The sequence below is a fragment of the Rousettus aegyptiacus genome, unplaced genomic scaffold, assembly GCF_014176215.1.
Source record: "Rousettus aegyptiacus isolate mRouAeg1 unplaced genomic scaffold, mRouAeg1.p scaffold_m13_p_13, whole genome shotgun sequence".
Lineage (NCBI taxonomy): Eukaryota > Metazoa > Chordata > Mammalia > Chiroptera > Pteropodidae > Rousettus > Rousettus aegyptiacus.
In genome coordinates this window covers 50,195,567-50,210,824 of record NW_023416288.1, presented here as the reverse complement: position 1 = coordinate 50,210,824, position 15,258 = coordinate 50,195,567, and the positions used below count along the sequence as shown (strand labels likewise).

The 15,258-nt window shown below is 47.9% G+C and overlaps 1 protein-coding gene across 3 annotated transcripts; it reads right to left on the bottom strand.

Annotated features, from left to right (window-relative positions):
• Positions 1-4,069: 4,069 nt before the first annotated feature.
• Positions 4,070-14,649, bottom strand: ZNF212 (zinc finger protein 212). Of its 3 annotated transcripts, none has more exons than XM_016125889.2 (5): positions 14,004-14,649; positions 8,104-8,488; positions 7,892-8,018; positions 6,830-6,919; positions 4,070-6,091 (listed from the first exon to the last, which is right to left on the bottom strand). In XM_016125889.2, the coding sequence occupies exons 1-5, from the start codon at positions 14,258-14,260 to the stop codon at positions 5,232-5,234; spliced, it is 1,719 nt and encodes a 572-aa protein (XP_015981375.2). In that variant the 5' UTR covers positions 14,261-14,649; the 3' UTR covers positions 4,070-5,231. The 3 variants fall into 3 exon arrangements, with proteins under 3 accessions (XP_015981375.2, XP_015981374.2, XP_015981376.2); XM_016125888.2 differs by having other exon boundaries at positions 4,070-6,094; positions 14,004-14,648; XM_016125890.2 differs by having other exon boundaries at positions 4,070-6,094; positions 8,104-8,493; positions 14,004-14,151.
• Between the last annotated feature and the right edge of the window lie 609 nt (positions 14,650-15,258).

Sequence of the window (15,258 nt, the reverse complement as noted above, 5' to 3'; positions counted from 1 at the left end):
GGCAGCATTGCAGGGGAGTCTGAGGCGTGTGTAGATTTACCGTTTTAACGCCTCTACTAGACCCAGTGACTTTACTTTTAGTACATTAAACCCGGGAAAAACGCGGTGTGGGGGGTGGGGGTGATGGATAGAGAACAAATAGACTCGAGGAAAAATTTATTTCATTTAAAAAAATGAGGGAAAAATCCCTCCGTTTGCCCCCAAACCTCTTTGGGAACCCTGAGCCTCCACCTCCTGCCCTGGGGCCTACTCCATACGAGCAACCAGCTCAGGCGCCCTTTGGGGAGCCCTCGGAAGCCCTCTGTGCCACGCCCTGTCCTGTCTTCACTTCCATAGCTGCCATCAACTAGGATCCCTTTGCCTTGGCTCCCACCCGGGCTTGCAGCAAGAGTAAATCCATCCCTAATTCAGCCCCAGGACATTTTGAAGAAACCACTGAATCTAGGACCGATTTCCTCATTTGTAATCCAAGAGCCTTACTCTGGAACCACAGTTAATCACTGAATGTAAAGTAAAATGTGTCTGTGCAGTTTAAGTTTTATTTTCTACCTTTTCTGCATTTGCCATTCGTCTTACAGTCTTTGCGCCACAAGCCCCCTGACTCTTCCGTTTGCATTGGCCATTAGCGATTTATAAGATCACAACTTACCAGTATTTTATAATCCTAAATATAACGGTCTGACAGAGCCCCAATAAGCTCCTAGTGTAAACCAAAATTAATTTTTGACTGTAATAAAGAATAAAAGGCATTTATTTGAGCAAAAAGGAGCTGCGGCCCTGGAGACACAGACTCAGGAAGCACCCCGAATCTTGTTCCACCAGTAGTGAAAATTTCCACCCAGGTTCTCAATTAGGTCTGTTTCATGTAAATGAGGTATCAAAATTGTGCTGTTCTGACTGGACAGGGCAGGGTCTGAGTCTGCTGGTGGAAAGCAAAAACCAGGGTGTCCACAGACAGCGTAAACTAGGGGGCATAGTTTGGGGAGCATTCAGGGTGGGGTTCTTCCAGATACATGGAGTATGCAGGAGACTGTCAGCAAATGGCCACTAGACTCTTTATAAGGTGCAGGCCCTCAGTTGGCTATGGGAAGTCCATTGCAGTCTTTAAATTCCTTCTCAGAGTTCTCATCAGAAGAACCTTTCTTCTAGAGATCCACACCAGGGATCCTATTAATGCCTTCAGCACTCATTTGCAAATTGTGTTGGGTTGGGTTAATTCCACAAGGGTTTCCGCAGTGAACAATACCATGTATTGATCTGATCTGTTACCTTAAAGTGACACTTCCTAACCTTGCCCCAAACTCTAGGGTGTACCTCACTTGGAGGATGTATCAGTTTTGAAAGTGGACCCACCCAAATTTATAAAGTTTAGGAGGGACAGTATTAGCAGAGGGAGACCAGAAATATAACCAATTCCCCCTTCCTCCATGAAGCCATCCCTAATTCAGGCAATACTGAGCTCCCTGGTCTGTGAATTCCTATTCATTCAATAAACATGTGGTGAGCACCTCTGTGCAAAGATCCTGTCTGGATATGACTAAGACACGGTCCCTGCCTTCAAAAAGCGTCACATCCTGTTGGCTGTCTTGTCCATCTCTCCTTGTCTGTCACTTGCTTCCCACTGCAGCTGTGCCCAGTCAGGTCTTCATTGGATCTTGGTCTCATTCAAAAACTTCCTAACATATCCCCCACTTCACTCCCAAAAAGTAACTCCTATTAGGTTACTATTAACAAATCACAGCTAGAAACCAGGTCACCCTTTTACTCAAAACTCTCAGCTCCCCATCACTAACTCAGTGAAACCCAAACCCTTTAGCCTGTCTCCATTTCATACCACATCTATTACTCCCCTTCTCACACCCGCCCTCCAGCCAGGTTGAATCAATTAGTGTTTATTTGTACATGCCCCACAGTGTCTCCTACTTTGGTCCTGTCACTCCATTTAGAATGTCCTCTTCCCACGCTTAAAGATCCAGTTCAAAAGTCACCTCTCGTAATGCCTTCCCCAGCATCGCACAACTAAATGTTAATTGTTCTCTCAATCCTTAGACCTTCAGCCTCTTTACAGATAGTTTTCTACCTTTCATTAGATTCCCTCAGTCTGTAAGCCCAAGAGCGAGATCTCCGATTTCACCTCGTGTCCCTCTGTAGACTTGGCACAGAAGCCACTCATACTAGTGAGCCAGCAAACTCTAAGACTGCTAGTATTGTGCTGGTCTAGGGAAGGGCTGTGCCAACGTGCGGTCCAGGAAGAGCACGAATTTTGATAGGACATAAATTCAACAAAGGCAGAGAGCTGTTTTGTACACCACCGATGTATCCTGAGTACTCGAAACAATGCCAGGCTAAGAGGTGCTCCCTATGTATTTACTTAATAAAAGAAAAGGATGAGGGACTCCTTCACAGAAGGGGTTTATAAACAGCGAAAACAATAAACAGCCTTGGCTCACTGAGGGCGGTCCGGTCCGGGGACGCAGGAGCTGCCTGTGGTCGAGAAGTGCGGTGCAGGCACCTAGTCACAGGAAGCCCAGAGTGGCGGCGGCTTAGATCATTTAGACGGAGTGAAGGGTGAAGACACTCGGAGCCGGTTTGGTTGTGGATCCCTCGAGTTCTACACTAAAAAGCTTGTTGTTTGTCAGTAGCCAGTTAAATGCACTGCAAGGCTTTGAGGCGAGCCTGTCCAATTTGTGTCTCCGTGACAATAACTGGTAGCATAAGGGATGTGGGGCGGGAGACCAGTTAGGTTATTGAGTAGTTCAGATGGGTGACAGTTAGGGCCTTACCTGTAGGAACAGAGAAGGTAAGACAGATTAGTCACTGGTGTGTGACAATTATTTTTCCCTGGGCGTTGATTTAAATCTGTCGAATGTGATCAGCGCTGTTCTTCAGCTCCACTTCCTGGCCCCACTTCCTGTTTTCTTCTCGACGCCGAGCAGAGCTTTCGGCGGACAGGTGAACAGGCAAGGCTGCGTTTCTGTACCATTCCAGACAGTGCCTCCGTGTGCAGACAATGAGCCGGAGATCCGGAGTCAGCGGGTCTGGGGCTGCATTTCTACCTAGCTCCCGGGGGACACCAGTGCCACTGGGGCAGAGACCACGCTTTGGGTAACAAGGACATGGACTTTTAACTCGGGCACCAAGTCCTTAGTTGTGGGCACCCAGAAGCAACAGAGCCCGCGGTCACGTGCGTGGGCTCTGAAGGGGACGGCCTGGGTCGTGGCCGCCTCTGCCCGCCACTTCGCCTCTTAGGTCTCTTCCCACATCTCATGTGTACAATGGGGTCATAATCATACTCACCCCATAGGGTCGTGTGAGGATTACTCATTTGTGTCTACGTGAACTTAATAACTAGCACACGAGTGCTCAGTAAATATCAGCCACAATTACACCCGTCCAACTACTTAATACAATTATTTCCCTGCCTCAGGGAGAACTTAACAATGCAAGGCAAAGGCTGGTCACATTAAAACCCTCAGCAAAGACCAGAGGGGGGAGAGTAATCGAGGGTGGGGCGCGGGGGTATGTGTAATGCAACAGCTGGGGGTGGAGGCTGCAGCGGGGACCTAAGGAGACCGGCGAGCTTTCCTACAGGGAGGGAGCACCTCGCGCGAGCCTCCCTCCGCGCTGTCTCTACGCCAAGGTAATCCCACCCCTTTTTCTCCCCATATCCCACTCACTCCTTCCCTGGGCAACTGTGACGCCTTTAATGTGTAACTTCTCGTTTCTCTGGTTTTGTATATATGTATTTTAATTTACACAAATGGTGACATTACGGATCTTGACTTCTTACACTTTCCACTCAGCATTGTCCATGTGGTACACGAGTATCTAGGACAACGTCCCTGGTGCACCCACCACGTTTCACCTGCCTTCTCTGCCTCCCACCTTCCCACAACCGTCACCCAGACCGTCTGCAGCTCTCGACCACCACAGATAGGGTCCCACACATGCCCCTTCCTCACCGTCCAAGGTTTAAGTCGGGCCTCTGTTATCGCTCCAGGGGAGGCACCGCCTCCACCTTGGCCCCAGGAGAGTATTCTTAACAAATGGAGAAAAACATCCAACAGGAGCGCTTTCTTTTGCTAGTAGCAAGTTTTATTCTAGGCAACTGCAGTCATCAAAAGGGACGCGGAGCCCACTCCCATCTCCCTGAACGACAGTGGGACAGGTGCTTGACACTCCTGAGACAAGCGCCTGTGTGCTTTTTCCTCCATCGTCTCTGGAACAGTCAACCCCGAACTAAATTAGAAGGTGTGTCATCTGAACCACCTCAAGGACAACTGGTACGAGAGGAGCAAACTCAAAGGACCGCTGGGACAAGCTGGCGACTCAGTAACGAAGGCGGTGTCCACCCCGTGGGGCTGCGGAACGGGCTGTGCGGGAGCCTAGACTCCGGACACCCCGTGTTAGCAACTCCGGATGCTCAGCTCGTATACCGGACTCTCCATCCTCAGCACGGGTTCTGGGGTCCGCCCCTAGTGCTCACTTCCGCCAGGTCCTTCTGACTCAGGGAGCCCCATCCGAGTGCCAAGGACTCTCACAAGAGGGGCCGCCCTATGCCCCCGACCTCTGGCCTAACTAAACGTGGGTGGGCTAGAAGAGCCCTGAAATCGACTCCCTCCTGGAGGGCAGGCCCAGTCCCCATGTTAGGAACGACTTCTACAACTGTGGGAATTTAAAAAACAAGTGTCAGACTGTATTTTTAGAAAATCAACTAAAACCTAATTCCAAAAAAGGTTCCTTGGGGTGAGCAGTTCATTTAAATTATTTCTTCTACCTGTTATTAACAGAGACTACAGAAGAGGCAGAAACCGAGGGCCATGCTTCCCAGCCTCTTCCACACACCTGCTCACTCCTCCGGCCTGGCTCCTGTGGGAAGCCCTGAAACGCTGGGTCAGGCCCTCGAGCCAGCCACGGGCCCTGCGGGGTCCGAGAGCCAACCGCGGCCCACGAGCATCAGTGCAGCTGGGAAACCCAGAGAACCAAAGGTGCCGAAGCCACGGGAAGGCAGCAGCGGGGCGCACAGCAGGGGAGGCCCAGCCCCGAGCCACCTGCTGCCTGGGCGCACAGGGTTCTAAGGACGGCCTCCGGGGTCCGCCTGCTGCCTGGGCGAGGGAAGGGACTCCGTGACTCCCCCCCAGGAAGCAGTCGGTCCCTCACTCTGAACGGTGTCTCCTCGGGGGACTACTGCCAGCCCCCTACCCCCCCGAACCGGCGAGGGGCTGGCACCCTTAAAGCAGGCCGTTGGGCCTTCCGGGCTCCAGGGCCAGCCCGCCCCGCTCCCGCTGGTGGATCTTCTGGTGCTGCAGGAGGTGCTGCTTCTGGACGAAGCTCTTCTCACACTCGGTGCAGCTGTAGGGCCGCTCGCCCGTGTGGATGCGCTGGTGCCGCACCAGGTCGGAGGGGTGGCTGAAGCTCTTGCCACAGTAACCGCAGATGAGGGAACTCCGGCTTTTCCTCCAGGGGATGTGGCCGGGCAGGGCGACCAGGCTGTTGGGTGAGAACCTCTCCTGGACACGGTGGCCAGCACTGGGCCCCTCCTGCAAGTGGCAGCGCTGGTGGGTGACCAGGCTCAGCCTGCAGCTGAAACTCCTCAGGCACACCTCGCACTGGTGCAGCTTTGCCTTCTTGGCCTGGGGCTTCAGCCGCGGCCTGGGCCGAAGGCTCTCCTCTGGCTCCGAGGCTGCGGCAGGCTCCCACGCCAAGTGGCTCCGCAGGTGTGCGGCCAGCTGCTGCTTATAGCGGAAGCTGACCTCGCACTCAGCACACTCGTAGCGGTCAGAAGTGTCCCTTTTCAGCTTCAGGCCCTGCCCGCATTCCTGAGCTGGGTGCACCTGCCTGGTAGGTTTCTGCTTTGGGGGGCAGCCCAGAGTTCGGCCGCTGCCAGCGTCTCCGCTGCCTTCAACGGGCTCCTCTAGGTTAGTGTCCCCAGGACCTGGTTCCAAGAGGACAGAGCTGCCCTGATTGTCCCAGAGCTCAGCCTGCTCTGGGCTCAGGAAAGCCTGCTCTTCGGCCATGCCCGAGAACGCTCCAGGGAGACCCGCGGGGCCTTGCTGCGGGTGCTGCATCTCCTGCTTGATCATAACCCCTTCTGCTGCCAAAACAAACACACCAACAAAGATCACACTCTCACACCTCTGCTTTCTCCAGAGCTAAACGAACACCTCTGAATTTCAGAAGGGCTCGAATCAGAGTATCCCAGGAATCGAGGGAACCAGGGCAATCTGAAGGAAGACCTGAACAGCTAAACCTACAGCCAGACATGTTGGCTGGAAAGCTGAATATATTATCTTATAGAACAGTTTTATAAATGACAGTTTTCCAACCTGGTCCACAAATTTGTATTCAATCTCTATAAAAGAAACGGGTAGATGTACAGTAACTATACTAATTTCGGAGAGTGTTAAAAAATAAAAGTCAAAGATTAAAAAGACAAAACTTATAGCTTATGTACCCGGCTCTCTCCTTAATGTGTATTCCTTTCAAATTAGCTTGCTTACAAATGCTTTTTCTGCCTCTGGCGCAGTCGGCTTCACTCCTGAGGCTGTGACTGACCTTGTTCTCAATCCCCAGTGGGATCTGACTAAAACCTATTCGCCCTCTAGCCTGTAGGGCATGAAGAAGTCTGACGAGCCGCGAATTACAAGGACCCCACACAGCGGCAATGAGTGAAGACACACAGGTAACAGGTGAGCTACTGATAGTCACCAAGGCGTCTAGAATAAGTAAGTGCCACATGAGGTCACTGGTAATCGCTGTTGGGCAGTGGAAAAGCTCGCTATAGGCTGCAGGGAGTGGAGAGGGGACGGAATATTCTGAAGCCACTTACCTGGGTGGACACCACCGGGGCCTTCCTCCTCCAAGTCACCCAGCATCTCCGGGCCCAGCTCTGCCTCTTCTTCTGGCTGGCCGAGGACCTCTGGGTTGGAGATGGCACAGTGTGAGCCCAGGGGAGAGTAAAACCTCACCGTGCACTAGTCATTTGCTGATGGACGAGGTGACCAATGTCAAGGAGTGGATATTGAACTTGAAAAGATTCAAAGGACTATTCTTGCTGCTTTCCTCCCAGCAGTTTGGGAGGATTAGGTAATTATGGCTATTTCAAATGATCCCCTCAGCTGACCGCTGCCTTCGGTGCCCTGAATCACTGTGGCTCGGGCCGTCCAGTGCTTCCTCACGCGTGCGTGCTTTCAAGAGCTCCTTCCTTTCTAATTTCATCTGCGCTAAAGCACTGCGAGCTAAGGCGTCACCATCCCCGCCATGACAGACGAGGAAAGAGCCACTAGCAGAACACACGACCCAGCCAAAGTCACGCGGTCGCCTCCGTGACCCGTCTGCTACCTTCCTCCCCCTCCACTCTGCTCCAGTTGCACTGGCCTTGCGACAACCCTACACAGACCTGGGTCATAAGAGATTTTTCTTACCAAACAAAATATATTTATAATGTAATAGCTAATATTTTGCATAAAAAATGTGTATGTATTAAGCAGCAGTTCTAACCAAGACAAAACATAAACAGTGTTGAGACCACCACCGGCTGTAATTCCAGCCAAATGCCCAGGAAAAGCCTTGGCTGGCCTGCGCTGCCGGTCTCAGCCCAGAGAACAAGAGATTTGTCATCCAGTGGTGGCCGTGAGCATCAGAAACAGCGTGAGGCCCTCTAGCCAAGTTACCATCTAATGCACAGGTGGCATTGGTCAATAAATACGTGACCACAGAGAAGAAAGAGACAACACTACGACCTTTCCAAAAGCCTTTGCAGCTGAGGACCTGGAGACCCCCCACTTCTCCACCTGCCACAGGCGACCGAGGGCCCAGAGCCGAGCAGACCCAGGCGTGGTCCTGAACTGCAGGTGTCCACAAGCACTCCAGGGAGGCGACCAGCACTCACTCAGAGAGACCAGAGTCTCGTAGTTGCTCTTCATCACATTCCTGTAGAGCTCCTTCTGCCAGTCCTCCAGATTCTCCCACTCCTGCTCTGAAAAACAGACTCCATCATTTTCAAGTGACCGGGACGCCTGAAATCACAAATGTCACACAGTGAGTCCTCCAGCAGCCCTGAAGGATAAGCCAGCACGTTAGAAACTGAAGTAAAAGGCCTACCTTGGGGGCCTCCGCCGTGCTGCCCGGGGGCAGCCGCAGGACCCAGAAGTTCCTGTTCCTCAGCAGGTTCTCCATGTTCTCCAGCCGCCTCTGCAGCAGCCCGTACTCCTGCAGCAGCGTGCCCAGCACGGCCCACTTGCCCTCCAGCTGGTTCCCGAACTCCAGGGTCGTCTTCTCGCAGTCGGCCAGCTTCTTCTCGGCCGTCCCCGTCCGCCCCTCCAGGCTCTGCAGCCGAGCGGCCTGGGACTCCATCTTCTTCTCCACGGCCTGAATGGCAGCCACCACGGTCCAGAGTGAGATCTCTGTAGTCTGCAAATAGGAGCTTTTCTCTGTCGCTTGGGGGGGCAGTGTGGAAGAGGCCAGAGGTGTGGAGCGGCGCTTCCTCCTGTGCTGAAGAACCAGACACAGGGTCAGTTGGTCAGCGTCATGTCCAGACATCGAGTAAAGAAAACAATAGGTCCGGCGGGGCCGGGAGTACTAAGAGCTGATCCCTGGTCTCCGCTTTTGTTTTTTAATTTAAAAAGTATGTTCTTTTGTATTCTGATGCTGCAAATTACACACATATGTTGTAATAAAAAAATACTGAAAAAAAGAAGGGAGGAATGAAGGGTTATGTAAAGTACCACCATCTAGAAATAAGCAGTAAGAATCGTGGTAAATTTCCTGTTTTTCTCATCTTTTAACTTCTTTCTCAACAAAATTGAAATCATATTGTACATATGTTTTGTTACTTGCATTTCATATACAGCATATTCTCTAAGACTTTCCTGCATCACTGTTCATTTTTTAAAACAAATTCTTTCTATTTGTTATGCTGGGCTATTTGTAACATTTTGCTATGATAAACGATATAATTTATATCCACTCTTGACAACACATTCCTGCCAGACCTCATAGTTGATCTTGTCGCCCTTGCTGAAAACCTTTCGGAGACTCCTTACAATGAAGACAAAATTCCTCGGCAGGACCTACAAGACTCAACTCATTTATCTTTGCATTGTAGCCAGTACAAATGAATAACACCTACTAAATCCTTAATAAACATTTGCCGAAATGATCTAAGTCCTCTGACGTTTCTCTTATACTTCCGATTTTTATGGTCTGTCCCTGACAGTGGCTAAAGCTCAAAAGGACTAAACCCAACGCGTGGGCTGTGTCCCCGAGGCTGTCCCCTCGCCCCCACTGTCCCACTGCGTGTCCACAATCCAGTCCTCACACCCAGGGCCTCGTATCCTTTCTAATGGTACACGTCAGCCACAGTGGGGATACGGAGACCCCCCCCCCGAGACCCCTGTTGACGTGTTCTCCATGTATCTTTTAGATTATGACTTTTCCTCACTGTCTCATGAGACTTCTCTGCAAATTCTGAATACTAATCTTTATCAGATGTGCTACAAGAATCTTCTCCTTATTTGTACCTCACTTTTTTACTCTTTATTATCATTTGATAAAAAGTCCTTAACTTTAATGTCGTTGAGTTGTATCAGTATTAATGCTTTTATGGTTTGAATTTTCATGTCAGGTGTAAAAAAAAAAATTATATCCCACAATATTGTCTTCTAAATACTTTATAGTTTTGACTTTCACATTTACATATTTACCTCGACCCAGAAATGATCTCTGTGTGCAGTGCAAGGCTCAATTTTCATACAGGAAATCAATAGATCTAAAACTATATAATGAAAAATCCATCATTTGCCCACTGATCTGCAATGCTATCTCTGTCACAAATCAAGTTTTCTTACCTATCAGTCTGTCTGGCATCTCTATTCTGTTCTATGGGTCAATTTTTCCATTGCTTTACCAATCCATATACATATTACACCCTCCTTTTTAAAGGCATCTTTAATATCTTTCAATATTTAACCATATTCCCAAGGTACCTGTTCCAATCATCAGTCGCTATATAACACATGATCCCCAAATTTGGCAGATTAAGACAATACCATCTAAGCTGCTCGTGAACCTGCGATTAAATGAAAGTTTAGCAGGGACAGTTTGCCTCTGGCCAGTCCACGTCAAATGGCGTGAACCATGGGCAGGCGGGCACTGAATCTCCGAGGCCCCAAGCCACACAGGAAAGGCCAACGGAGACGCTCTACCTATGGTCCCCATCCACAGCCAGCATCGACCACCAGAACACACTCGTTTCTAATGGGTTTTCTGGCCTTTTTTCTTCATTAACCTCTCTATACGTAAAAACTATATACATGGGATAAGGCGTATGGGGAAAAAATCATATCCTATATATGTGTTGTCCAATATTACAGCAACTAGAAATGTGGCTATTTAAATTTAAATTAATTAAAATTAAATTAAAACATTCAGTTCCTCAGTCATACTAACTACATTTCAAGTGCTCAATAGCCACATGTAACTGTGGCCCCTATACTGAGTAGTGCATATTTGAAGAAATATTTCCATCATCTCAGAAAGATCTATTAGATGTACTACACCCTTACTAATTTTTTTCTGTTTGATAAAATACTAAGCCTATGTTAAAATCTTCTACTATGAGAGTGAATTTCCTTGTAGTTCTATCAATTTTTATTTTATATATTTTGAGGCTCTATAATTAGGTGCATTTAAGATTAGAAACATCATATCAAGCTGGTAAATTGAGTCTTACCATTATAAAAGTAGTAGCAGCTGTCTATCTCTAGCAATATTAATATAGTTAAGCCAATTTTCTTTTAATCAGTATTAACCTGGCATATATTTTCATATACTTTTATATAGTCAACCACTGCTACAGCTTTATCTTTTAGTTATATCCCTTATAAACCATATAGTTGGATTCATCCCATCTTGCAATCTCTGCCTTTTAATTAGATCATTTAGTCCACTTACATTTATTGTAATTGTTGATGTATGTTTACCTATTTTTACCTTTTCTGCTACATACCTCATCTTTATCTTCTCTCTTGCCTTTATATGACTTTTTTCTTATTCTATTATTACCCTTTTAATTTCTAAGTTACACAGCCAATTTCTAGTCTTTCAGCAACTATCCTAGAAATCACAGGAAGCACACTTACAAAGACCTTTAAACATCTGAATTCTAATCTTCCCTTCCTAACTTTTACATCAGTGCTGCCAAGTACTTTAATTCTGCTTTTGTTTTTAACCCAAGAGATTATTATTGTTTAATTCAGTCAATATTTGTTTAGATTTATCCATTTTCATGGATCACATTTTCTTACATTGTCAGACTTTCCATTTAGGTGTTTTCTTTCTTTTTTTTTTTTTGTTTGTTTGTTTTGGTCTTCTCTGCATTTGGGATAATTTTCCTTTTACCTGAAATATAACCTTTAGAATTTCCTTTAATGACAGCATATTGGTAGCAACCTGTCAGTGTTAAATTGTCTGAAAATATCTTTATTTTACCCATGTTTTTGAGAGATATTTTTGCTGAGTATAAAAATTTGGGATCATAGTTATTTTCTTTCAGTCCATTGATGATATCATTCTAGTGTTGTCTGGCTTCCACTGTTGATGCTGTGAAGCTGGGCCCTAGTCTTACAGTAGTCCATTCAAAGGTAATCTGTCTGGCTGCTTTTAAGAATTCTCTCTGCCCTTGTATTCGGCACTTTCACTATCATGTCTAGGTAGATTTCTCCTTGTTTATCCTGATGGGATCTACTGGGTTTCTACATATTGGTATGTGCATCAGTTAGTTTTACAATGTCCTCAGCCATTTGCTATTCATCAAATAGGGCCTACAGTGCCATATTTGTGTTTAGAGTGTGTGTGTGTATTTTCCTTCTGGAATACCAATGTTTTTGGTCTGAAATTTCAGTATTGAAATCTCTGAAGGTCTAATTTCGTTATCTATTATTTTTTTACTGGCTTTTCCTCATAGTTTTTCATTGCTTGTTTGGTAATTTTCAAATTCTGAATTAATTTTTATTATAATCTTATCTATGAAATTTGAAATCTGAGTTAAATGGAAACTCCGCCAGAGAGACTTGTGTTTATTTTTGATAAACAACTAATTCTGGGCTTGAGGTTTCTTGGACCATGCAGGTCATATGAATTCAGGCAATAAGGCCTCTTGAGGGTCACCATGAATTCTCAAGGGGCACCTTGCATCCGTCTCTCAGCACCAAGGTTTGACACACATAATTTTCTCTAGAATCACCTGGGTGTGAGAGCTCACTTTCATATCACCCTGAATGTTGTACTTTGAAGTCTCAGCTTTATGTGGTTGGGTTGGAACTTCTCAGATTCCCCACCTTAGGCTTTGAGTTTTATTCTCTATCTTCTCGGCTCCTTGAAGTCATAAACACCATAGATGAATGTTCAGCAAAAGCCCTCAAAGTTGGCTTCGGAATCGTGCTTATCTCTTAGGATCTCCTTTCGCTTAGTTTTTGGGCTTCAAGCAGTCTTTACTAACATACATATCAAATATATTTGAGTGTTTTCCCCCCAGCATTTTCAGTCATTTTCATCAGGGAACCTACCTAGCCATACTATCGAATGAGAGGTACAGAATCCTCATCTGAAGAGATTATGTCTGAGAGTAGAAATGTGCTCAAGAACAACTTAAATACATTCTACAGATCCATGTTACTTAAATACAGATCCATGTTACTTAAAATGTAGTCTGAGATTTTGGCAGATCTTTAAGGATTTCTTTTAACAAGATCTGTTGATGACAGGTAGGAAACTGCACTGACAAGTCAGGAAGTATTCTGGAGGCTAGGAACTTGTCCGCCTGCCCCACTTTAATATTAATTTGGTCTTGAGGAAAAACCAAGTCTTTGAGTGGATCACCTTAATTCAATGAAGTCAAATGAGGTAAATACTGTCAATATTTGTGTCTTGTCTTTGCAATTCAATTGCAACTCCCTTGAGAGCAAACACTGTGTTCTCTAAGTTTTCCAATCCTTCCCCATCTTAGTTCTTACCCACTTCCTACAAGAATCAAATATAGTGCATCTTGCTCACGGTAATGTTCTCACCACAGGATCTCATTGGCTCTCAGTTCTCACAAGATCTCATATGATTCTGAAAGTGTTTCTAGACCAAGAAATGCTGCATTAAAAAAAACAGTTAAATACCGTCTGCCCTTTCCATAGCACATCTTCTTCTATTATTAAATTAACCACTACGCTGGAATAAAATGAGAATGTCAGAGTTGGCAGAAGCCTCAGAGATCATCTAGCAACTAGTCTAACAATTTACAGCTAAGGAAACAGAAGCCCAGAACTGGACGGCTGAGAGCTGAGTTACAGCTGAAGTCCAGCTGCCCGACTCCGTGCCCAGGATCTTGCTCACCCCAAGCTCTGTGTTCTGACATCCCAGAATGGGGATGGTTTGGGGGAGGGGCGGGAGAAAGAGATCAGACAGCTTATCAGAAAAACAAAAACAAAATACCCTGCAACTACACCGTGAGGTAACGCCTGTCCTCAAGGAGCGGAAGCCCAGCCTGGCTGCAACCCCAGGACAGAGCGTGTAATGGGAGAATGCGGCAGAGGAACAAGCGAAACACATCACGCCGAGAACGAGCTGGCCGCGGAGGCACAATGAGTCCAAGGGTCCTCGGAGCACCGGGCGAGCTCACTGCCAGTGACCGGGACCTAGAGTTTCCAATCCGCGCCACCTCCCCAGCCTGGAAACGGGCTCACTATTGGCAAGACGGAGAAACGTGTGGGGACAGTCAGAAATCCAAGAACATGCAACAAGCCTGAGAAGTTTCCCAGCCAAGGTGCCGTGACGCTGGGGGCTCCGGCCAGACGCGGAAGAAACCGGCCAGGGGGAGGGCAGAGCCCCGGGGTCGCAAGGGGAGGGCGGTCTTCCCCCGCGCGGGCGGCAGCCCCGAGGACACCCAGCCCCGCCCCGGCCAGGGGCTCCGCCATCCCGAACGCGCCCCCGAGTCGCGCCAAAAGGACTCTTACCCGAGCAGGCGCCGACTCCGCCATGGCTGCCAGTCGCCCCTCAACAGCCGGGCGCCACCTGATACCCCTCGGGCTGCGTGCGGGTCCCCTGGGCACCTTGGGCCCCTCCTCGAAGTGACCACCAGCGCCGTGTTGACACAAGGTGCATTGTGGGAGTGCGGTCCTCCGAGGCCAAGATGGGCTCCAGCCGCCCTTCCTCGGAGCGCGGCATTCCCGTTGCGCCCCCGTGCGGCAGGAGGATGAACGGCGCTCGGCATTCCAGGCCAGCGGGTTGACAGTGCGAGGGCTCACTCAGTCCCTCAAGCTCAAGTTCAGAATTTCAGGCAAACCCATGGGCCTTTGTGTGTCTTCTACGAGCCTAGCAGTCTGCTAGGCACTTTGAAGGATTCCAAAATGTTTAAACTTAGACTTTGCTCTGAGGGAAGACGTAATCTATTTGGGGGAAAACAGCTATGGTCCCAAATGGCAGGTGTCTTATTCCAAATTGTTATTTTGCTTTTTAGAAACTAGAAACACAGTTCCCATCGCTGCGCGGGGTCAGGTGCCCCGGCCAACCCACTGCGGCATATTAATTATGGTGATCACATGCTCTGGATCCCTCTGAGAGCTAAACTCTCAACGTTCACAGGACTGGGTCCTTCTTAGCCTGTGGAGCTCCGGTCAGACTTTACCTCCTCCCTGCCCACCCAGTCTATAACCCAACAGCCTCCTCCATCCCAACCCTCAACCTAGGTACCTGCCTCGAAATCTGTCATAGCATTTACTACTATCTGAAATAACCTCAAGTCCCCATTAGTTTACATCGTAATTATGTGCCTCTTTCACTAAAATGTCCGTCCATAGTACCCTCCATTTCTTTAACAAAGAAGTGCCCTCGTAAATATTTTTAGATGCTTGAATGGTGAATCAGAGAGTGAGCTAGGAAAAGTCACCTCCCAGAGAAGGCATGATGTCCAGGACAAGCGGATCAACACAAGGCTGATTGAATCATTAATATCTAAAGAAAGAATTGGCCAGGTGGAGCATACTAGTCAGCCATGGACGTGTGTCCAAGGTCTGACCTACTCTCTCAGGCCAACAAAAACATACTGCAGACACAGAAAAGTATCATGACTGTGGGGACAGACCTTATCAGGACAGGATACTGAGGTCATTATACACTTCAGTTATGGAACTCATGCCCTCTGCCATTTCTATGTTCACCAGGCAACCTTCTGATGATGCAGGTTCTCGTGCAGCTACTAGGAGACCACGT